Source organism: Coregonus clupeaformis, chromosome 10 (genome assembly GCF_020615455.1).
Source record: "Coregonus clupeaformis isolate EN_2021a chromosome 10, ASM2061545v1, whole genome shotgun sequence".
Taxonomy (NCBI): Eukaryota; Metazoa; Chordata; class Actinopteri; order Salmoniformes; family Salmonidae; genus Coregonus; species Coregonus clupeaformis.
Genome location: NC_059201.1, coordinates 48,207,768 through 48,231,540, shown reverse-complemented (window position 1 = coordinate 48,231,540; position 23,773 = coordinate 48,207,768). Strand labels below are relative to the sequence as shown.

At 44.7% G+C, this 23,773-nt stretch overlaps 2 protein-coding genes across 5 annotated transcripts in view; one reads left to right on the top strand and one right to left on the bottom strand.

Moving 5' to 3' along the window:
* Positions 1-10,940, top strand: part of LOC121575423 (laminin subunit beta-3) — a 28,386-nt gene extending 17,446 nt beyond the window's left edge. For all 3 annotated transcript variants that reach the window (XM_041888537.2, XM_041888539.2, XM_041888538.2), the window contains exons 7-21: positions 1,885-2,005; positions 2,223-2,411; positions 2,572-2,727; positions 2,876-3,166; positions 3,355-3,727; positions 3,921-4,081; positions 4,360-4,571; positions 5,136-5,339; positions 5,503-5,647; positions 5,886-6,093; positions 6,301-6,442; positions 6,673-6,849; positions 7,463-7,625; positions 8,723-8,865; positions 9,001-10,940. In XM_041888537.2, coding sequence (XP_041744471.1) covers positions 1,885-2,005; positions 2,223-2,411; positions 2,572-2,727; positions 2,876-3,166; positions 3,355-3,727; positions 3,921-4,081; positions 4,360-4,571; positions 5,136-5,339; positions 5,503-5,647; positions 5,886-6,093; positions 6,301-6,442; positions 6,673-6,849; positions 7,463-7,625; positions 8,723-8,862 — 2,682 coding nt within the window. In that variant the 3' untranslated portion in view covers positions 8,863-8,865; positions 9,001-10,940. The remainder of the gene's footprint in view (positions 1-1,884; positions 2,006-2,222; positions 2,412-2,571; positions 2,728-2,875; positions 3,167-3,354; positions 3,728-3,920; positions 4,082-4,359; positions 4,572-5,135; positions 5,340-5,502; positions 5,648-5,885; positions 6,094-6,300; positions 6,443-6,672; positions 6,850-7,462; positions 7,626-8,722; positions 8,866-9,000) is intronic.
* A 641-nt stretch (positions 10,941-11,581) lies between these two features.
* On the bottom strand, positions 11,582-18,831 carry LOC121575439 (calcium/calmodulin-dependent protein kinase type 1D). Of its 2 annotated transcripts, none has more exons than XM_041888562.2 (12): positions 18,728-18,831; positions 15,873-15,998; positions 15,728-15,802; positions 15,415-15,553; positions 15,143-15,266; positions 14,943-15,018; positions 14,666-14,778; positions 14,421-14,499; positions 14,170-14,257; positions 13,741-14,048; positions 12,771-12,878; positions 11,582-12,583 (listed from the first exon to the last, which is right to left on the bottom strand). In XM_041888562.2, exons 1-11 carry the CDS (start codon positions 18,811-18,813, stop codon positions 12,806-12,808), a joined length of 1,287 nt encoding a protein of 428 aa, XP_041744496.1. In that variant the 5' UTR covers positions 18,814-18,831; the 3' UTR covers positions 11,582-12,583; positions 12,771-12,805. The 2 variants fall into 2 exon arrangements, with proteins under 2 accessions (XP_041744496.1, XP_041744495.1); XM_041888561.2 differs by lacking the exon at positions 18,728-18,831 and adding an exon at positions 16,102-16,178.
* Positions 18,832-23,773: the final 4,942 nt, after the last annotated feature.

Here is a 23,773-nt window from a genome sequence, read left to right as displayed (position 1 = left end):
CTCGGGGTTCCGGTGCGGGAATGGGCTGACTGGCCGATGGTGCTGGCAGGGAGGGTGGCGGTGGCGGCGTCCCCAGCCTCGGATGGTGGTGATCACCTCCTGCAGTGCGGTCCCCATCTGCAGGATCTGGTCACCTTGTTCCCGGACCCTGTCCTCCAGCGTCGCCTGGGCTGCTGCGGCTCCTGCTGATTCCATTCTTAGGTGTGTTATTCTGTCACGCGTGCTGTAGGTGGGTGCAGTGGTGGAATCAAACGCAGGACACCGAAGTATAGTCCAACAGACTTTAGTAATCTCCAACAAGGAAATAAGACAACTCTTGCCCGAAGGCGAAATTACGCACGAAGGCGAAACAAAACGAAAGCGCACAAAGCAGGTGCGTAACACTCCAACGCAGTGGAGGGAAGCTCAACCGAGCGACAATACAAATGAAGCCCTACACACGACAGACCAAAATCAAACGAACATGAAACATACAACGGTGGCAGCTAGTATTCCGGAGACAACGAACGCCGAAGCCTGCCCGAACAAGGGAGAGAGGCAGCCTCGGCCGAAACCGTGACACCCTGAGCTGGACCCTCAGGATAAAGGAGCAGCAATCTCTGGAGGCAGGTGGTCGAAACTGTTGGTCAGCAGGATGGGATCCACCAAATCCATTTCAGCCCCATTCACCAAAGACCACTGCCTTGCGCTTGGCTTACGGTGTGTGACGTGCCTCCACTGGAATGCAGGATCGATAACTATGGCATCTGCCAGCTCCTCATAAAGCGTCCTTGCCCCTTTATTCTCCAATGGGGGTGGGGGGTGGGCTGGGATGGGATGGGAGTTCGGAGTAGGATGGGAGGCAGGTGAGATGGTAGGGGAGAGGTGACTTCACTAGGGAGGGGTCTTTGCAGGGCAGCCCTGGCCAGTCAGTCAGAGAGTGGCAACATGGTGGCGAGGCAGTGGCACGACGACCAGGCTGAGGAGTAGAAAAGGAAAAGCTCTTAGAGTGGGACCTATCCAGGATACACTGCAATGTCTCGATTTGCTTACTCTGGGCATCCAGTACAGACATATATTCCTCCACATTGGAAATTTGGCCGGCCAATATTATCCTGGAAATGTGCAAAATAGGTTTAGGTCCTACATGGGATGAAACCGTAGTCTCTGAAGGTGGTTGCTGCCAGTCTGGTAAAAGTCAGACGCCATTTTGAAGAAATGGTTGGCTAGGAATCAGCTAAAAGTCAATCAATCCACACAGTGTGATAGTTAGTTAGATTGAATCACCACAGTAATTGGCAGCAAGTCAGAACCAACCACAGACTAAAAACCAGTACTAGGACCCACAATAAACACAACCAAGGCACAAAACTGGCCAACATAAAAACAGCAAGGAGAGGATAAGAGCGTCTGCTAAATGATGTAAATGTAAATATAAATGTAATGACTTACTCAATGCGATGAAATGCTGTGGCCCATCAAAACAGCAACACCTTCCTAATATTCAGTTGCACCCCATTTTGCCCTTTGGGTGGTGGAGCATTCTTGATACACACGGGAAACTTGACACACTCAAACCGGTGTGCCTGGCACCTACTACCATACCCCGTTCAAAGGCATTTAAATATTATGTCTTGCCCATTCACCCTCTGAATGGCACACACACACAATCCATGTCTCAATTGTTTCAAGGCTTAAAAATCCTTCTTTAACCTGTCTCCTCCCCTTCATCTTTCTACACTGATTGAAGTGGATTTAACAGGTGACATCTGTAAGGGATCATAGCTTTCACCTATTTCACCTGGCCAGTCTATGTAATGGAAAGAGCAGGTGTTCCTAATGTTTTGTATACTCAGTGTATACCCAACACACAGCTTTGTGTCTAATTCTCTCTGTGTGTTGCAGGTCAGTGCTCAGTGTGAGTGCCAGCACAACACAGCAGGTATGAACTGTGAACGATGTGCTGATCTCTACAACGACCTGCCCTGGAGACCTGCAGAGGAGGGAAACACACACACCTGCAAACGTACGGACTAATGTCTTAATACACTGACTACATATTGTTGATCATTTGCATGTGTTCAGAAATAGGAGGACTTTGCTAAAGTAGCGCACAAGCAGCAAATATAAGTAATCTTCCTATGAAGACTGAACACCCTCAGTACAGTTGCATGTGAGTGGACTGAACATATACAGTCACAGATGAGCGTGTTGAATATTTCCCTTGGTGTTGCCCCCTGTAGGTTGTGAGTGTAACAACCATGCACAGCAGTGCCGTTTCGACCCAGCTGTGTATGAGGCGAGCGGACGGAGGAGTGGGGGTGTGTGTGAGGGCTGTCTGCACCACACAACCGGGCCCAAGTGTGACCGCTGTGCCCCTGGATTCCAACCCAACCACTGGAGCAGTATAGACCGGCCTGACGCCTGCACACGTGAGTGATCTTAAGACCGAGTTAAATAATATATATTAATCAAATACTACTACCTTTATTCCTCTTTCTCTCCTACTATAGGTTTAATCACCACCACAATATGCTGCAGTGTTATCATATCTTTGTTGTGTTTCTGTTTTGTTTCCTGTGTTTTGTACAGGCTGCCATTGCAGTGCAGAGGGGGCGGAGAATGGGGGTCAGTGTGATGATGTCACAGGGTCGTGTCGCTGTAAGGCCAACGTTGACGGACCGAGATGTGACCGCTGCAAGATGGGATACTATGGCCTGACCGCCTCCAACCTTCTGGGCTGCACGAGTGAGTCACCTTTCACCCTTGACCATGAACCCGTTCACAAAGTCTCCCTATGTTATGATTACTTACAACTGTATTCACCATACTGTGGGGGTGTCCAGAGTGTGTGTGTATGTCTATCCCCATCTGACTCTGTGTCTGTCTTCTCCAGAGTGCTCGTGCAGTGCAGAGGGCTCCCTGTCCAGTGTGTGTGACCCTGTGAGCGGTCAGTGTCCCTGTCGACCTTACCTCCAGGGGCTGACCTGTGACCTCTGTTCCCATGGTTACTGGAACCCCTCCTCCCCCCGCGGCTGTGTGCCCTGTCGCTGTGACCCCACCAACTCCCATGGTGACACCTGTGACCAGAGTACGGGTCAGTGTCTGTGCAGGTCAGGGTTCGGAGGTCGTACCTGTACAGAATGCCCTGACAACACTTATGGAGACCCCCTCATTGGCTGCAGACGTAAGTGACCAGTCGTGTTCTATCATAGAAAGGTTCAAAGGTTCTTAGACATGCTTTGTTCAATGCTTTGATCAATTCAGTCCAAATGGACAACTAAGTCAAACCATTTCTTTCCTTTTCATCTCTCCCTCCCTTTCTCCTTCTCCTCCATCTCTCTCCTTCTCCTCCCTCTCTCCCTCTCTCTGCAGCGTGCCAGTGTGCTGCTGGGGCCATGGTACCAGGAGGCTGTGATAAGAATACAGGGACATGCCGGTGTCGTCTTGGTGTCACAGGTGCCCGTTGCGATGCCTGTAGCCGTGGCCACTGTGACTCCTTTCCTGACTGTGAGGTCTGCCCCTCCTGCTTCTTCTCTCTGGACTCCTACATCCAGAACCTCACCCTGGGCCTAGAGAGACTCTCCCCCAGAATCCCCTCTCGTCCTGGGGGCTCGTTGCCCACTGGTCTGGGTCCCCGCATCCAAGCTTTGGAGGCCACTCTCACCCAGATACGTGACTCTCTCCCACTCCCACCTCCCTCTACCAGACAAGTCAACGATGCCCTCTTTCAGCTACGCAGACTAAGGTAGGGAGATGTTCGGCTGCCCCGGCAAACTTAGAATGTCCAAATAAACGTGGGCATCAGATTCCATAACCTGCAATACTTTGCTTTCAAAAGTACATCATTTCATTGTCTAAATGTAAACACCACTAGATCCGTAGGACACAGTCTTTCATTACCTAGCTCACTATCCCTCATCCCCGTTGTAATCCACCAGGGACCAGTTAGATCAGGTGGATGGGGATCTGTCACCCCAAGGCAGAGGCCTCGAGCTGGGCTCACAGCTGGACGAGTTTGAGGCTCTCCTGGACGGCCTGGGTCTGCTGTACAACACCAAGAGAGACGCTCTCAGGAACTCTATCAACTCCAACAATGCAGGTGAGAGAGATGCCGCTGCAGAGCTGTGAGCACCATCCTTGTGTGACCACAAAAAGGCTCAGTGAGGAATTTAGAATCCAGAATCAGAATTAGAACCATATAGACTTACCATACCATTCTGGTTTTGTTTTGGCTCACTTATTTAACATTTAACATTTTAGTCATTTAGCAGACGCTCTTATCCAGAGCGACTTACATGAGCAATTAGGGTTAAGTGCCTTGCTCAAGGGGCTGCTAACACAATTGTTGGTCTGTCGTCTTGGTTGGTTCTCTCTCAGGGGCCTTCTCTTCTATAAAGAATGCCTATGATGAGTTCACGGATGCGGCCAAGAGTGTGGAGGCTAGTGGGAAGACTGTGGATCAATCTTTAGCGGTCAGAGAGGACGCTCTTGACCTCCAGAACCAGGTCCAACCAGCCAACACCAGAGACCTGGAGAAACTCAACCAGCAGCTGAACACCAAACCTGACCTCACACCCACTGCCAAGCAGGTAACCTTAACCCCAGCCTTAACCCTTAACCCTTAACCCTAACCCTAACCCTTAACCCTAGCCTTAACCCTTAACCCTTAACCCTAGACCTAGACCTAACCCTAGCCTTAACCCTAGCCCTAGCATTAACCCTTAACCCTTAACCCTAGACCTAGCCTTAACCCTTAACCCTATACCTAGCTTGAACCCTTAACCCTTAACCCTTGCCCTTAACCCTAGACTTAGCCCTCACACTTAACCCTAGACTTAGCCCTAGCCTTAACCCTTAACTCTAGCCCTAACCTTAACCCTTAACCCTAGCCTTAACCCTTAACCCTAGCCCTTAACCCTAGACCTAGCCCTAGCCTTAACCCTAGCTTTAACCCTTAACCCTAGCCCTTAACCCTTAACAATTAACCCTTAACCCTAGCCCTTAACCCTAGCCCTTAACCCTAGACCTAGCCCTAGCCTTAACCCTAGCCCTAGCCCTAGCCCTAGCCTTAACCCTTAACCCTAGACGTAGCCCTAGCCTTTACCCTAACTTCACCTTAACGTGACTGTGTATTTTTATTCCCTGTCTCTCAGGTGTGTGGCAGTGTGCGCTCTGCCCCTTGTAACCCTGCCTGGTGTGATGGTGAGCTTTGCCCTGCGGAGGGTGCGCCACCCTGTGGTCATGGGGAGAGTTGCGTTGGGGCTCTGCCTCTGGGGACCCGAGCTGTGAGGGATGCTGAGGAGGTAAAGGACAGACTGCAGCTGCTCAATGGGAAGATCACACAGGCTGCTGCACAGGTAGGAGCTGACACTTGTTTGTTTGTTTACTGTATTTTATAACATATATAACTGTTTATTGGGTTTGAATACTTACATGTAGGATATGTCCTTCAGTCATTCAAGTGGTTTGTTTCATCATATGGTGTTCAATGCTTTGCTCCTTTCTCCATTCAATTCACAGATCCAGAAAACACAGGACACAGTCAATCTGGTCAGACAGTCCACGGATGATCTGGTCAATCAGATGAGGCGGACCAGGGATGACTTGGAGGCAGATCTGCAGGAGACAAGATACTTTGTTAAAGAGCTGAAGGACTTCCTGTCAGGTGACACATCGATGGTTATGTTCCAGTACCTTCAATAACCTATTTATACTTTTTTACTCGTAGTAGAAGTATTGAAGTAGTAGCATTGCATTTTTGTGAGTGTGTGGTTTACTGACATTCCCTTCCTCTCTCCCTTCCCCTCTCTTCCACTCTCTCTCCCCCTCCATCTTCCCCTCTTTCTCATCCTCCCTCCTTCAATCCTCCTCTCTCTCTCCCTCCTCTCCCTCCTTGTCTCCAGACCCGTCGTCAGACCCAACAGCCATCAGTACGGCAAGTGAGTGGATCTTGAACGCCAAGCTGCCTCTCAGTCTGGCAGCTCTGAAGAGGAAGCTTCAGGAGATCAGAGACCTGGCGGCAGGACTCCCAGACAGCACTGCAGTCCTGGACCAGGCTGGACCACAGCTCGACACCGCCCAACGCCTGCTACAGGAGGCCCAGGATGCCAGGTATAACACCTTATGACCTCTTATGTCAGTCTTATGACAGGGTTATGTACTGTAAGCATCTATGGTTTAAGTAAAGTGTTAGTTGTAATTGATGTATGAAAATGCTGTGTGGTTTCAGAAGTCACTTTAACATTGTTGTGACTGCTGTGAATGTTGCAGAAAGGTTGCTGTAACATTGTTATAACATTGTTGTGTGCTGTATGACAGCGATGCTGCGCTGGGTGTGAAGGCTGATGTTGACGGGCTGCTGGAGGGCTTCACCACCGTGGAGGGCTCCCTCTCTGGCCTGAACGACAAAGTGCAGGACAGCCTGGACATAGTGGAAGACATCAGCAACAGTCTCACACAGGTGGGAGAGAGATGAACAAGTCCATTGAGCTAATGTGCTCAAATAAATACAATTACACTTTCAAACTAGTCTGACACTGACATTGCTTGTATTGCCTCCATTTTCCATATCCTTCACAGCTTCTTACCTTTTTATTCCTCTCTAATTTTTATCCCTCCTCTCTCCATCCTCTTCTCTCCATCCTCCTCTCTCCATCCCCCCAATAACACCCGTATTTCAACTCCCTCCAGACCAAGGCCCAGTTGACTCCCACGGTGAAGGCTCTAGGGGAGGTGTCTGCCCTGGCTGAGGGGATGAAGCCTCAGCTGGAGGGGCTCAAGGTGCTGGTGCACTCTGGAGGTCTGCTGGCCCAGAATGCTAAGGGAGAGGCCGATAAGGCTAAGAAGGAGGCAGATGCTGCGGCCAGGGTGAGTGTGTGTTAGAGTATCTGTGTGTGTGCTACTGTTTATGTGTGTGTGTATGTGTATGTCAATCAAGGCTGCTGACGGGATGACGGCTCATAATAATGACTGGAACGGAGCGTGTTTGATATATTTGATACCATTCCACTCATTCGGCTCCAGCCATTACCACGAGCCCGTCCTCCCCAATTATGGTGCCACCAACCTCCTGTGGTGTATGTGTGTGTGTGTGTGTGTGTGTGTGTGTGTGTGTGTGTGTGTGTGTGTGCGTCCATGTGTTTGCCCGTGTCTGTGTCTGTATGTGTGTCTGTATGTGTGTATGTGTGTGTGTGTGTGTGTGTGTGTGTGTGTGTGTGTGTGCGTCCATGTGTTTGCCCGTGTCTGTGTCTGTATGTGTGTCTCTGTCTGTATGTGTGTGTGTGTGTGTGTGTGTGTGCGTCCATGTGTTTGCCCGTGTCTGTGTCTGTATGTGTGTCTCTGTCTGTATGTATGTGTGTGTGTGTTTGTGTGTGTGTGTGCGTCCATGTGTTTGCCCGTGTCTGTGTCTGTATGTGTGTCTCTGTCTGTATGTGTGTGTGTGTGTGCTCAACTGCCTGTCTCTTTGCTTATGTGTTTGTAGGACCTGGCATCCCTGGAGAAGCAGCTGGAGAAGCTGCGTGCTGCAGAGAGGACCAGTGGTCATGGCGATGGGACGGGGGCAGCAGGTGAGCGTCTCCAGAAGCTGCAGGAGGAGGCTGGTTCTCTGGCCCAGGACACTGGAGACATGATGAAGTCACTAGCAGGTACGGATGGAGGATAGCGAGGGGACACACACACACACCTGGCATCATGACTGTTTTCACAGCCCATCCAGTATGCGGGCATATATGCATTTGTGGAACATTGACTAAGGGCTCGATTCAATCCATATCGCTGAAGTTCAGCGTTATGGCGAGATTGAAATGATTTAATGGTAATTTCCGATTGAGCCGACATATGCTAGTCTGGCTAACACCTAACTCTTGAAGTCCTCCTGACTTTAGAGTCTGGAATGGCTCTTTGATGTTGTTGGCACAATGTGTCGATGATGAAGGGGGCTGTGCTTTTACTGGTTGGCTCTCCTCTGTGTCTTTCTCACTCAAACACCCACAGCTACACACAGCCTCAGAGCGCCGCCCCCTTCCATTACAACGGTTGGATTTTTAAATCCCAAAAATTACATTTAAGAGAACCAATCAAACCCATCACACAATTTCTGAGTGAATATTGCATTAACGAACGGCCTCCTTTCCTGCGCTGTGAGTCACGTGGGTCACGTCAGCCAGGCTAGACATATGCATCGTTTACCGTGAATGCAGTCTCCGCTAACGCGGGAACATTGCCTTTAAATGTCAATCGCCGCTACAACGCTGATCTTCAGAACTATGGATTGAATCGAGCACTAAAGGCACTGAATGCTGTGATGATGAGGATCTCTGGCTTTTATATATATTTGACGTGATGAATTTGCACCATATCAAAATAAAAAAAACATTCCCCTCTCTTCCTGTTCCTCCTCCTGCTCTCCTCCCCCTCTCTCTTCTGCTCTCCTCCCCCTCTCTCTCCTACTCTCCTCCCCCTCTCCTCCTCACTCTCCTCCCCCTCTCACCTGCTCTCCTCCCCCTCTCTCTCCTACTCTCCTCCCCCTCTCCTCCTCGCTCTCCTCCCCCTCTCCTCCTCGCTCTCCTCCCCCTCTCACCTGCTCTCCTCCCCCTCTCACCTGCTCTCCTCCCCCTCTCTCTCCTACTCTCCTCCCCCTCTCCTCCTCGCTCTCCTCCCCCTCTCCTCCTCGCTCTCCTCCCCCTCTCACCTACTCTCCTCCCCCTCTCTCTCCTCGCTCTCCCTCCCCCTCTATCTTCAGGTAAAGCAGACTCTCTGCGTAGACTACAGGATGAGGTCCTACTGAAGTCCCAGAGGCTGACCGGTCTGGACGGCAAACTGCGGGACCTCCTGGCTGACATGAGACAGAAGGTCAAGATCCTCTCCACCTGCCAGGGCTGAGAGGTAAAAGGGCAGAGGTCATCCTCAAATAGCCTGTTCATTGAGATAGAGGAGCGATGTAATTTATTTTGTCCCATTTTGTAGAATAAATGTCCCAATAAATATATTTTTCATGACGTTGAGTTTCCCTTTTTCCAGATTTGTATCTTTATCCTACTACATCCCAGTGACATCATTAGGCCTGGGATTTCTGGGGCTGCAGCCCTGAATGTTTTTGGTCCAGCACCAAACCTTTTGATGGTTGAAGAATATAGAAATTGCAGGCTGTATGTCTGGTATGAGTTCCCATACTGGCATATTACTTACACTCTAGGCAGTATGCCATAGAGACTGTCATGATTTTAGCATTACTTTACTGAAAACTGTGTGTCACTAGCCCAAATTGTTCAAAAGATGTGATTTATTTTACCGGAGATATGTTGTTGTTTTTTACTATCGTGAATTCACGGGAAGCATAAAGATAAATAAACCATGTCCCTGCTGTATTAAAACTAGGCTACTTGAGGATCGCTAATTAGATTATTTGTTCAATAACAAACAAGCTTGTTCAGTCATGTTACCTTATTAGCTAACAACCTGGTAATCGGACAGGCACACATTTGGTTTAAGATGGAACATGGAGAAAGAGATAGTGATCCCAAAAGTATATGTTTTATCCTAGTGGGGGGCGTGGGAAAAAATAAATAGACATCATTTGGGTAGGGTGTAGTCCTGGGTAGATTTAGGCTATGCCATGTTGTCTTCAGAAGATTTTCTGTTTAATTTCTTTCTTTCACATTAGCTGATGTAAGACAGTGGCACAATTCCTATTCCTTATAATGGGCTATCATATTATAGGATAATGAGTGTGTTTGTCAGCAAGAACAGTATTTTTATTCCTCATACTTCTTTTATTATTCCACTTCTTCCCAATTTTGTCAGCATTCATATAGGTATACGCTATGTCATGGTCATGTTGATTGTAAGTCATAAAACAAGAATAGGCTATATTGAAATGCCTGTTACATCAATTATTTGTTTTATTTTAGTAGTGTGCACAAGCAGCTAGTCAGTGATGGTAAGGGGACTCTCAATAGCTCATAAACGCAAAAGATCTTGCCTATGTATTGTAAGATGACAAGTGTCTGCAACTAGTCAGCCTCACCTTTTAGATGTTTCTTGAAGGTGGGGTGACTTGAAGAAATTAATTGTTATAGCATTAACATTTTCAAACCCCCTGCACTTGGGAAACATACCACCCCTGCAGGACTTTCTTTCTTAAAGCTGTATTTTAAAGGGATAGCTCACCCACATTGTAGAAAAAAGGCTCTCATTTTTAATATACTTTTTAGGGAACTGTCCCTTTAATTTGCACTTTTTAGTTAACTTTGCCTTTAACTGCAGGCACTTCTGAGCCATCACAACAACGTATCACAACAAATGTTAATATAGGCTTTTGAGCACTGGATACTATACATATCTATGCTTTTAATTTTGGGGATTTGTGTGTGTTTTGTATTGTTGGTATTGCTGCACTGCTAGAGCTAGAAATCTGCGATAACATCTGCTAAATATGTGTACAGAACCAATAACATTTGATTTGATTTTGCTCTGAGCGCACCTGCAACCAATTCCCTTATTAAATACCTGAGTTCCCTTTGTCTTTAGTTCAGTGCCAAACAACCCATGCCTCTTGAAGATACTCTCCAGCATTTATCAATTTTATTTCTGTTATCTGTGCATCCAATACCCAACGTGAGTAACCCGCAACATTGTTTCCATTTTACTTTCTGTTTCATGTGTGAATATATGAGCATTTAATGATGCACTGTTGTATCAGTAGTTGTAGACTGTTGAGTTGTTGCAGCATGTTGCGTATGGACATGAATCATTCATCTATTTTGGATATCCTTTGAAGTGATGATACTGATATGGAAATGATGTGTATGATAATTATGTTTATGATCTAAGATATGATCATGTGAATTCTTTATGACATTTCCTAATGCAAATGTTTTGCTTTCTATTTTTGGTTTATTTTTAGCACACAAGTCAATAATCGATTATGATTGATTGAAGAAAATAAACCGAAGCCCCAAGTCTCTCTCCCCATCCTTGTCCTCTGACCGGGACACCAGCACCTGTATCAGCTCCAACGGTTTAGTCATTTAACTTACAGGAGCAATTAGGATTAAGTGCCTTGCTCAAGGGCACATCAACAGTTCTATGCTTCCTACCTCAACCAGTGCATTCAAAATAGGCAACCTGCCTTTGACAGTAATTCATGTTATTACATTTTTACCACAATTCTTAGATCTAATCTCTCAATGTTCAGATTGATGCTGTTGAAATGTAATTTATTCCGGGGGAGTATTCCCCTGGATCCCCTGCTAGGGTTCCCCCTTATAGCTCAATGGCCTAAGCCTACGATGTCCTCAAATCCTAGAAACGCCCCTGAACGTCCTAATTGGCCCAACAAGACCCCTCTCAAACCATGCCACCAATAGCTGTAGAGTAGCCTCGTTTGACCATCCTGATCTCCAGAGCTGACATTGTTTCGCTACAAAGATTCAGTGATCCAAAAGCTTTTACATTTGTTTTGCGCAATGCCCCTCAGCTACAATAGTTTCAATCGTAGGAGGCCCAGACTGATGAAGTGAAATGAAAACGCAGTGGTCAGGATGGTGGATTAGGCTAGCTGAAGAGAGATGTGAGGTAAGAAAAGTACAGGAAGTTTTACATTAATGTTTTATTAAGAAACAAAACAAAGTATAGCGCTTGTGGTTATAGCATCTCCAGTCAAACAGTTACAATGGCATCGGCACTACAAGAGGATCTCTACAGCAGCTTATGGCATAAAAGTGGCACATGTTATCATCTCTGTACATAAAGTGGTGTTAGTGTTACACAGGACCACTTTAAGCACAGTAATAACCATCTTCTCTTACAGAGAAACGTCAGCCCTCCAAACCCTCCTCACCCCAAAGTCATTGTTATGACATGGGTGTTAGGATTCAAACAACGGGTCAACGACATTCAAACCTGTCGGTAAGATTCATAAGTCAAAATCCTTACATTTAGGATGATAAAAGATACAAATAATTCACACTATAAAAATACATATCTTCGATTTAACACTTGACAACGACATCTCAAAGCCCTTCTCCTTGAATAGATGTCACACAGTATTCATAACCTGGTAAAATGGTTTCATTGTAAAGTTTATCTATACATTTTCTTCAGAGCCATAGGACTCTGGTTTCTCCAGACCCATTGGTAGGAACAGATGTGAGTGAAAGAAGAACAGTTTAATTTAGTTCAGACAGCAACACATAGTAGCCAAAGCCAATTTAATTAACGAGTTACAATCTAGCCGTCGCAGCTATCAGAAACAAATATTCAAAAATTAAATATTGTTTTCCATAGGTCAATAAGCATTATTCATAGACAATTATACATTGCAAATACAGTATGTCTTTGTATACTTCAAATGTATATATTTTTTGTTGAGATAGAAGTACAGAATGTACACATTGGGTCAAAGAAATCAACATTTGTGTGAGTGTAAATGTACTACATTGTAGTTGGGTATGAATCCCAGGACTTCCTGTGTTCTCTGGATAAGGTTCAGGCCCTTGCTATGGGCCTCTGGGCACTACAGAGAAACTACTCCTGAACCAGCAGGAGACAGCTGACAACTGTAGAGTGGCTCCAACCTCTTGACTGCAACACTGCAGAAGCACTGGAGGCGCGTGGGGAGTGTAAATTCACATGAAGATTCATATAATTCATGTGAGATAGTGTGGGTGTTTTCCTATCAACTCTGTATTTTTTTGATTGTGTACATTTACATTTTAGTCATTTAGCAGACGCTCTTATCCAGAGCGACTTACAAGCAAATGCGCATTGTGTATGTGAGACCAATTTACCTTTAAGCCATTGAATTGATCCTTAGGTCAATCAATCACATAACAGAACACACCCCAGTCTGCACGGTGTGCCCATTCCTATTGGTCGCCCTGTCAATGGTATCACAGCTGAAACAGACAGCAAAAAGCAGAGCCTTACGAATCACAGATTTTAAACATTGGACATAGCTCAACCCCCCCAGAATGACATACACTACCGTTCAACAGTTTGGGGTCACTTAAATTCTTGTTTTCAAAAGAAAAGCAATTTTCTTGTCCATTAAAATAACAAATTGATCAGAAATACAGTGTAGACATTGTTTGTTATAAATGGCTATTGTAGCTGGAAACCGCAGATTTTCTATGGAATATCTACATAGGCCAATTATCAGCAACCATCAGTCCTGTGTTCCAATGGCACGTTGTGTTTGCTAATCCAAGTTTATCATTTTAAAAGGCTAATTGATCATTAGAAAACCCTTTTGCAATTATGTTAGCACAGCTGAAAACTGTTGTGCTGATTTAAAGAAGCAATAAAATTGGCCTTCTTGAGACTAGTTGAGTATCTGGAGCATCAGCAATTGTGGGTTCGATTACAGGCTCAAAAAAGCCAGAAACAAAGAACTTTCTTCTGAAACTCGTCAGTCTATTCTTGTTCTGAGAAATGAAGGCTATTCCATGCGAGAAATTGCCAAGAAACTGAAGATCTCGTACAACGCTGTGTACTACTCCCTTCACAGAACAGCGCAAACTGGCTCTAACCAGAATAGAAAGAGGAGTGGGAGGCCCCGGTGCACAACTGAGCAAGAGGACAAATACAATAGCCAGCTACAATAGCCATTTACAATGTCTACACTGTATTTCTGATCAATTTTATGTTATTCTAATGGACAGAAATTGCTTTTCTTTCAAAAACAAGGACATTACTAAGCGATCCCAAACTTTTGAACGGTAGTGTATATTCCCCTCCCCTCAGTCCACTCGGACTCACCTTTTAGCTGCTGCGAATGAGGAGCAATTCTCCGCGTTACACGTCTCCATAACGACCGGCGCGTGCCTGGGCTCACTATGACTGGCTCGCAGGCCCCGGCACTGCGCCTCTGGAGGGGTCACGTGACACACTGGGATTGGGAGGTTAGTGTCGACGTCCTTGGCGGTGATGTTGTTGACGCCCTGCTGAGGATTCTGGGAGTTGCAGGGGTTGATGGCGGGGATAGGAGGGAGAGGGGCGTCGGGGTCGGCGTGGGCCAACTGCAGCTTCTTCATGTGGTTGATGGCTGCTGTGGCGTTGAAGGCTTGCTGTAACAAACACACAGGAATACTATGATTGATATATTTGTATAAATAATCATGTTTTAATAATAATAATGTATGCATGTATGATAGCATATTGTATGTAGCCCTATGACATGTTGCTCACCCTCCATTTGGACTTGGCAAAGTTCCTCTGGATCTGCATGCTGACTGATTCATAGATGTCCTGATCCCTCGCAGTCTTCCCAATGATCCTGCAACAGGAAATGACATTGTTAGGGCCACCAGGATCTAGGAATAAACAAGAAAGTGGGATACCCAGACACTGATCTTAGATCAGTTTTGTATTTGCCCCCTCTAATGGTTATAGTAAGATGAGGGGAGGATGGGCATATCCTGGATCTGTTTGTGACTCACCAGGGGTGTCTGAGGGCCTGTTCTGTGCTGAAGCGTTTCTTAGGGTGCTTCTGCATCATGTTCCGGATGAAGTCCTTTGCTATGGAAACGGAGACAGACAATCGTCAACAACTGACATGGAACTTTCAGCATATACAGTAAAAAGGTATTCTAGCACTCAGATTACTTCTGAATATATTTACTATGTAGTTATGATAGTCGTTCTGTGTTAATACCCTTGTTGTAGGGTTGGTGGTAGGTCTTACCTGACTCTGAGATGTTATCCCAGAAGGGCGAGTGGAAAGCGTAGTCGGCCCTCATGATCTTAGAGAACAGACGTGTCTCGTTGTCCTCAAAGAACGGAGGGTAGCCGCACAGCCTGTTACAAACAGAGGGAACATGGTTATCACAGAGTTATTACAATAACTTTCCCCAAACGTTATATAGAAATACCATCTCACAATGCAGTCATCCTAATACTATGAAAGGGTTGAGAAGAGGTGCTGGCGGATATAGATCTAGAAGTCCTAGATAGGTTCTCACAGGATGTATGTGATGACTCCTATGGACCAGCAGTCCACTGCCTTATTGTAGGGTTTCTGAGCCAGAACTTCAGGGGCTGTAGAAGGTCAAATATACACAGGATTAGATACCATGCTAATCCGCTAAATCTGTGCAATGAAGCTTTACACTATTTCAATGACCAACCAACTAACACACGGTTGCCGCACGCACACACACACCAACATATCCTGGCGTGCCGCAGGCCGTGGACATCACTCCGTGGTCGGACATCTTGGACAGGCCGAAGTCACTGATCATGATCTTGGAGTTCTCATCTGAGTTGAAGTATAGCAGGTTCTCTGGCTGCACTCACCGAGGGAGAGAGGGTCAACAACCGGCAGAGAAACTATTCTCCCAACATAGTATATAATAGTATTGTGTGTGTAAAATATGTTTGGCATATTGTATATTAAGTGTGTTTATTTACTTTTTGACTGTGTGTGTAACGTACCTTGAGATCCCTGTGCACTATGCTGTTCTCATGAAGGTAGTTGACAGCCTCCAGTACTTGGTGGACCAGCTGGCTGGCATCCTTCTCCGTGTACACCCCCCGATCTATGATACGGTCAAACAGCTCCCCACCAGACACCCTAGGAAAGAACATACACATCAGAATCTCCACCACTACATTCACCATCATCAGAATCAACAGCCTTTAAAATCTTTATTAGACCCTACTAATACAGCCGGTTTTCTAAAACAGTAACATTTCTCTGTATGTTAATAACTGCATTTAGAATATGTAGAGAATGGTTCCTACTCACAGCTGCATGACAAGGTAGTAGTGTGTCCGAGTTTCATAGAAGTCTTCCAATCCAATCACATTGTCATGCCTTATCCTGAGAGGAAGAGGGAGAGATTTGTGACGTTGTTCATTCAAGGTGTGAGAGAGTGTATGTGTGTACTCACTTCTTCAGCACAGTGATCTCGTTCTCTAGTTTACTACAGCTGAGGTGTTTTTTCTTCAGACACTTTAGGGCGTAGAGGTTTCCAGTCTTCTTTTCTCTCACCAAATACACCTCGGAGAACGAACCCCTACACACACAGACAGAGAAATGGTTATAAGGCAATGTCCATTTTCCAACCCATGGGTTTAAGCTCTTTGGTCAATTAACCTTTGAATCTTTAGGTTCCATACATTTGCGGATTTCTGGGGTTAACTACAGGAACGATTCTAGTCTCTATTCCAGGGGTGTCAAACTCATTCCATGGAGGGCTGAGTGTCTGCTGGTTTTTGTTATTTCTGTTCAATTTGTGCCCAATTAAGACCTAGACAACCAGGTGAGGGGAGTTCCTAACTAATTAATGACCGTAATTGATCAATCAAGTTCAAAGGAGGAGCGAAAACCCGCAGACACTCGGCCCTCGAATGAATGACTTTAACACCTGTGCTCTAATCCAATGAAATAATAGCTCGAAAACAACCCAGAAAAATGTACCCCTATCCACAGATAATTGGATAGGTGTAACCAAGATGGCGGAAGCTCTCATACACACTTTGGAAGGCTACAGTGCTGTAGGTGGAGTCACCACCACCCAGCCTCACTCTCCTGGCTCATAGCTGCACATGGCTAGGCACGAGACCAGTGTGGCCTAGGAAGAGTGTGTTTAGACCGGCAGCTCTATTCTAATCTTTTTCCCACTAATTGGTATTTTGACCAATCACGTCAGATCTTTTTCAGAGCTGATCTGATTGGTCAAATGATCAATTCATGAAAAAAATATCAGAATTGGGCTGCCGGTCTAAACGCAGCCATAGAGGATCAGGTATGGCCTGTGCTCCTGAGGCCTGTGAATAGAAGCAGGGCAATACAGGAGGATTAGTACTCAAGCCTTTTCCATTGCCCAGCCTGAAGCTCGGGACAGGAGGCCCAGAGAAGAGACCCCTGAGATGATTGATTGATTACTTGATTTAATTGATTAGATAATGAAAAGTAGTAGGCGGCTCCTAGAGAAGAAAAACACAATCATTGTGGTCCTAATGTGTTCATTGTGTCTGCTTGTCTCTGTCTGATCTTGCACAGTCAACCCTGGATGAACCCTGAGAAGACTGTGGGTGGGTGTTTTCTTTGTCAGACCCAACAAACACCCCAGACGTAACATGACATCAGGAGAGAAGTGTTCATGTGTGGGAGGGAGCCGAGAGGATCCTAAACCTCATAAATGGATCCAACCTCCATCTGCTGACTGTCCTGTTTGAGGGAGACCAAGGTGTGGGTAATCTTCTGTTTGGCAGACACTCATATTCCAACACCTGTGATACTGATGCAATAAGTGTGCTCTGTGTCCAAAGACATCATTTCTGGGAGAGACAGACATACAGACGGAGACAAAAAGAGACAATGTCCACCAGGCATGGGTTCAAATACTGCAGTATTTGTTTTCTTTCAAACACTTTGATTGGGCTTGCTACTTCACTTCCTGGCGAAATGGGACCAATAGAAAAGTTCCAAAAGTGCAAAAATAGATTTGTTCTAAAAGTGCAAATGCCTCTCATCTGGCACTCCTGGCAGACTCAATCACACTCAAAGTATTTGAAAGAAAGCATACTATTTGAACCCAGCTCTGATGAACACACACATATAAAGATAGTCAAATTCACACACAAACTCACACAGGCATGCAGGCACACAGTCACACTCATTCCCTCACACCTCACCTCATGTGCAAATGCACACTGTCAACACACAATGCCAGGCCCTTAATCCTATAATTGAGCAGTGATAGGCTGTGTCCGCTCTGTAATGACATCATTGCTCACCTGCCTGGCTCACATTTCTCTCAACCTCAGCCTTCTCATATATTATGCTGTAAGCTGCTTGAGGAGAGGCTGAGGAGGTGAGCAGGAGGCTCAGGCAACAGGTAGGCCAGGGGCAACAGACAGACCTCTCTCACTCTGCAGTTATCAGCATTGTGTGGGCAATAAAACCTTTCTATTCGATTTCACATAGAACAACTCCTTTCATAAAGCTCTCATATACTGTACTATGCATAGACCTACTGTACATAGACCTACAAACACGCATACACCCACACATGCACACATGTACACAACCACACTAGCGCACATGTGCACAGACCCACATGCTCACACTCACACGATCATAAATGTATGTACACATGAAATCACGTTACACATTGGGCAACTATTGGTCAACCATTTTCCCCAAATTTGCCATGTCCTGTCCCCTTTTGGTTACTGTTGCTACCTCATTCAAACTCAAAACTCTCTAACAAAGGGTCCATCTTTAAGGTGAGAGAGACTGTATTATGTGAGCGCCAAGTGTTCCCTTGATAAAGATGACCTGCCCTGACCCGGGTCCTAATACTCTTATAATCTGGGTAGGACTTTCCAGGATTATAGTGCCTAACTAGGATCCTTCTCTGGGAACAGGTAAAGTAGATATCCTGAAGATGCACTCAATCCTGTAATAATGGCTCTTTAGTCGGAGATAAGAAGCTAACAAGAGCCACTACTCAGCAACAAAGGCCCAGTGAAAACAACCAAGCACAAAATGGCTGCCTTGCATCACCCAGGTGGGTGCTACACATCGGATGAGGTGAGTTATCCTCAAAGTAAAAGTGCTTTGAGTTATACATGCAAAACACAGTAATGGCTTGACCCACAGAGTTAATCTGAAATTAAAACCTAGACATCAAGGTTTGAATTAATTGTCCCTTTTATCATAAAGGGCTGGTTTAAATCACTGTGACCTGGCCAGGAAAAACTTCCAGGATTTAATCTTAACAGACAAAGTACTTACGATCCCAGCGCTTGTTTGAATTCGAACACATCTCTGATGTTGTTGGTGACTTTCTTCCAACTGCAGGTTATTTCTGTGCGACCCATGGTGGCTCTGTCGTCACAGCAGGCTCCTGGAACAACAACAGACAGACAAGCTTTACTTTTCTGTCTAGAGAACACTGGACTGTCTTAGATGTATATACACATTCCTTTTCTAAAGACAACCCTCACCACACACAAAGAACCCCAAGATGACCAAACACTTTGGGACAGTGTTTCACATATGGCGGATGGGGACCGACCCACTGGTAGGTCACAGCCATTTCCTCTTGGGTCATGTCTTAGGACTAATATGGCTAGACACATCGTTTGGGCACAAGAATGTTTGAAAGGCTTCAAGTAGCTCACAAAGCAACAACAAAAAATAATGTGGGGACCACAGCTTTGGTGGATATCTCTGTTAAGTACTGCCATCTTGTAAACACACCATTTTCCTTATATAAAAGCTTGCATGTTCAGTATGAGGTAATTCATGATTGGCCTAAGCTCATTTGTACCTATCACTTACAGAAGGCCCAAAGAGGTGCAGGATTAGTGCTGTAATGCCTATTGATGGTTACTCTTTCCACCCTCTCCCTCCCCTCTCTCTCCTTCCAGTGCCAATTCAGGATGCAGATTACTGCTGATTTCCTGACAAACCCCCAAAACTGGGTCGACTTATTATATTGACCTTCACAAGAGGCCATTGTTGTGCCTCAAAACTCTCACGAAGTTGGTTCTGCTTCTTTTTTTAAACAAATCAGCATCTGAATAAAAAAGTACCCTAAACCCCCCTGAGTGATCTCGCAATGCCATAGATGGAGCATATAATATAATTACGCAATAGGGCAGGAGGGGGTGTGGTATATGGCCAATATCCCAAGGCTAAGGGCTGTTCTTAGGTACGACGCGTTACCAACGTAATTAGAAACGTTTTTTTTTTTATGTTTTTGTCATAACCGTGGTATTCGGTCTGAAATACCATGGCTTTCAGCCAATCAGCATTTAGGGCTCGAACCACCCGGTTTATAATGATGATTATAAACAGGTGGTTCGAGCCCTGAAAGCTGATTGGCTGACAGCCATGGTATATCAGACCATATACCACGGGTATGACAAAACAAATATTTTTACTGCTCTAATTACGTTGGTAACCAGTTTATAATAGCAATAAGGCGCCTCTGGGGTTTGTGGTATATGGCCAATATACCACGGCTAAGAGCTGTTTCCAGGCACTCCGCATTGCATCATACATAAGAACAGCCCTTAGCCATGGTATATGGTCCTCTGTAGCTCAATTGGTAGAGCATGGCGCTTGTAACGCCAGGGTAGTGGGTTCGATCCCCGGGACCACCCATACGTAAAAATGTATGCGCACATGACTGTATGTGCTTTGGATAAAAGCGTCTGCTAAATGGCATATTATTATTATTATTATATTGGCCATATACCACACCCCCTCATGCAGTATTGCTTAATTAAATACAAATGTCAGTGGATACCTCAGCCAAAATACATACTAAAATGTTGGTCGAATATGGTAGAATCCCATTTGGGGTAATGCATACATGGTGTTGTCATGTGTCCATTCAATGTGGATTTCTTGTAAGATTTGTCAGGTTTAAAATGATTGAATCCATAAAACAACGTCTTTTCCAGGTCATTCATAATGTCCAGTAGCACCGTGGGAAAAATCCGGGTGATCATCCGATAGCGCATCTGATTCAAGTGGTCCTCAGAACTGTGCGTAAAATGTTCTGAATGCATTTTACACATGGATGGTTTTGGTGGAAATGTCGAAGATCATGACCATATTAAACTACAGTTAATGGTTCATTACTTGAAGCCAGAGATGGCGCTGAATTTCAGTTATATAACATGCTCTATTTTTTAAGAAATTGAAACATACAAATTTAGTTTCTCTTATAATGTAGCTTAAACTTAACACAGAAAACACTGACACAGCAATAGTCACTTTAGATCTAAATAACTGAATAGAAAAGTGAATGGGCATTTGTTCTTACCTTATCTACAGAGAAGGAGCGAGAGGGCACTTGTTGAGGTATCTCGATAGACCTACCTGCCTCTTCCCTGCAGACATGGAAACAGCGGAGCGTCCAGGGGGCGTGGTCTGCCCTCCCCATCATTAGTAAGACTTGCAAAGGCAAAACGTCCCACTTTAAATATTGTAAAAAATATTTCGGACTTTTTATTATTATTATTATTTAGAACACTATTTTTCGTACACCGTTTAAGCTAGAAAGGTCATTCAAACTTTAAAACGTGCAGACCCGTCAGGAATAGCGTGCTTGTATACAACTTTTTTATAACATTTCTACTTTTTGAACTATTAAGCTTTTTGACCTCCTAAAAAAATACCACGAGCCCATCATCCCCAATTAAGCTGCCACCAACCTCCTGTGCTCATCATATAGTTCTGTTCGGAACTCCGAACCAGTTGTCATGTCAACACAGCTGCCAGTGCTGCTGCTGCAAAATTACGAAAAAAAAGATGCGCCGAATGCACACAAAGAAAGACACGCCGAATGGGAAATGTATAAACAATTCTAGACGCCATGGCTAGTCATGGTTTATGTACATGGTCTGGCAGTCAATAAATATAATTTAAAAAGTTAACCCAGACCTTTCTCTGTCTCAACTGAAATTGTCCAACATGAACTGCACTAGCTAGCTATCTTAGCTCATTGCTAGCTTGGTTAGCTAGCTAGCTAGCTTGGTAAAACATGGTTGGCAAATAGGCAACCCAGACCTTTCTCTGTCTAGTTTCAACTGAAATTGTCCAACATGAACTACACTAGCTAGCTAGCTAGCTTGTTGCTAGCTTGGTTAGCTAGCTAGCTTGGTAAGCTAGCCTGGTAAAACATGGTTGGAAAATAGGCAACATTTTGACTAGCTAGCGAAATTGTACAGCCAGCATTTTGTGTATATCGATGCTATTACAATTATTAAACGTATGGATAAACAAATCATTTATGAAACTATGATGTGATGTATTACAGGATTGGATGTTGCATGCAATTTCAATAGTGCTTGCATTGCTTCTTGTATCAGCAAAGTTGCTTGAGATGATGTCACTTGCAACTTGTATCTGCAACAGAAATTGAGTCCAAATTGCTTCGTGTGACATAGGCTTAAAAAACTCTCATTTTTTTACATTTTAGTCATTTAGCAGACACTCTTACCCAGAGCGACTTACAGTTAGTGAGTGCATACTTTTTTTTTTCATACTGGCCCCCCGTGGGAATCGAACCCACAACCCTGGCGTTGCAAGCACCATGCTCTACCAACTGAGCTACACGGGGCCGACTTCCATGATTGAATTCACTGTAAACAAAGTAACTTTTGACACAAATCAGCTGCTTTGGCCACTTCCCCAACAAGTTAGACAATAACTTAGAACGTATGAAATCTTTACCTCTCTGCTTTTCAAATCTAAAATTAGAACACTTCTTCCATGACCACAAAAATACTTTTAAAGAGCTCAAGCAAGTCCCACAATTTTGCTTCATGGAAAATTACCATCTAGGTGTCACTTTGTTGCAGTGTCCCTCACATCCTGCACAGCTAATTGGCAACAGTGCAGTGCCAGCGGACACTGACCTAGGTTACTGTATAGGAAAGCAAATCCACAGCTGCCAGGTTTGCATGCTTTGCTTTGTTTTTAGATGGCCTCATTGTGAACCTATGGCAATACTTTTTCACTCATTGAACAACTACATAATTGCAGAGATGTCTATGATTCCACATAAAGCCTGCATACATTATTTAAAGAAGTATATATGAGTGCTGCTTGTAATGTTCTATTATCTATTCAACTCATGCATATATACAGTATTTTACAGAATCAAAATGGTTGATAATATCTAATCTTTGTGATATACATTGTTATGTGTGTAATAAGTGCTTATGTAAATTCTTGCCATGTATAATGCATTAAACCTGTCCTGTGGGCTTTCTCACAGGGCTTTTCATATCTTTCCATGCATCAAACTGTTTCATAATATATCAGCATGTACCCAACTGCAGGTGCACAATTTTTGCAGGGTATATAATCTACAGCCTAAATATGATGCCATCACCCCAACATGACACATGATTAGGCAACCTACTGATGAATATTACTCTGTAGGCTATTCATAAATAAATCCCACCGTGTCTCCTCCCTCTGATATGAAAGCTGTACTTGTCCTGGTTCACACCCAGCTACAAGCATTCTCTCTTCTGTAGCATTGGCAATAGTTTGTGTGTGTGTGTGTGTGTGTGGCAGTCTGGAGTGGGTTCGTGTGCCACCTTTCACTCTGGCACCTTTCACTCAATGCATTACAATATACTGTGAGTGATTATTCAGTGTTGTGTGAATATCTGGTAGTTGGTTGTCTCTACAATTCTAATTCTGTAGCATTCTAATTCTAGAACACACATGTTTTATAAGGCTCACACTTCTAAAACACTGGACACAGTAAACTAAAGCCTGATGAAGAAGAGTTTCGGAGCAGTGCAGCCCTGTAATAGATTAAGAGAGGGTGCTAGCGCTTTCTCTCTTACCTCACCATCCACTGCTGTTGTGGTTGCTGCTGCTGTGTACCTAGTATACAATTGCAGTTATTTCTGCAGTGTGAGCGGTCATGAGGGGTCACATCCTATCTATCTGAGACATATGATTATCTCTACCTTAGGTTTGTAAGGTTGTGTTCAGATTGTTGTGTGCCAACATTTACTTGAGATAAAGTATATACCATATTCGGTGCATGTAGACTTTGCGGCCAACTAATTTTTCATGTACACACATTCAATCATTCAATCAATGTGAATTTCCTCACCACAATGATGATGACAGACAAAGGGCATCAAAGGAGGGGTATTCATTCGGTATGATCTGACAGGATATATGCATGCATAGTCTGACTGCAACTGCATACAGTCTGCTGTATTCTCTAACATGTTTAGTCCATGTCACACAAGTCTACACTAGGTTCAGGGTTCAAATTAGGAGATTGCTGGGCTG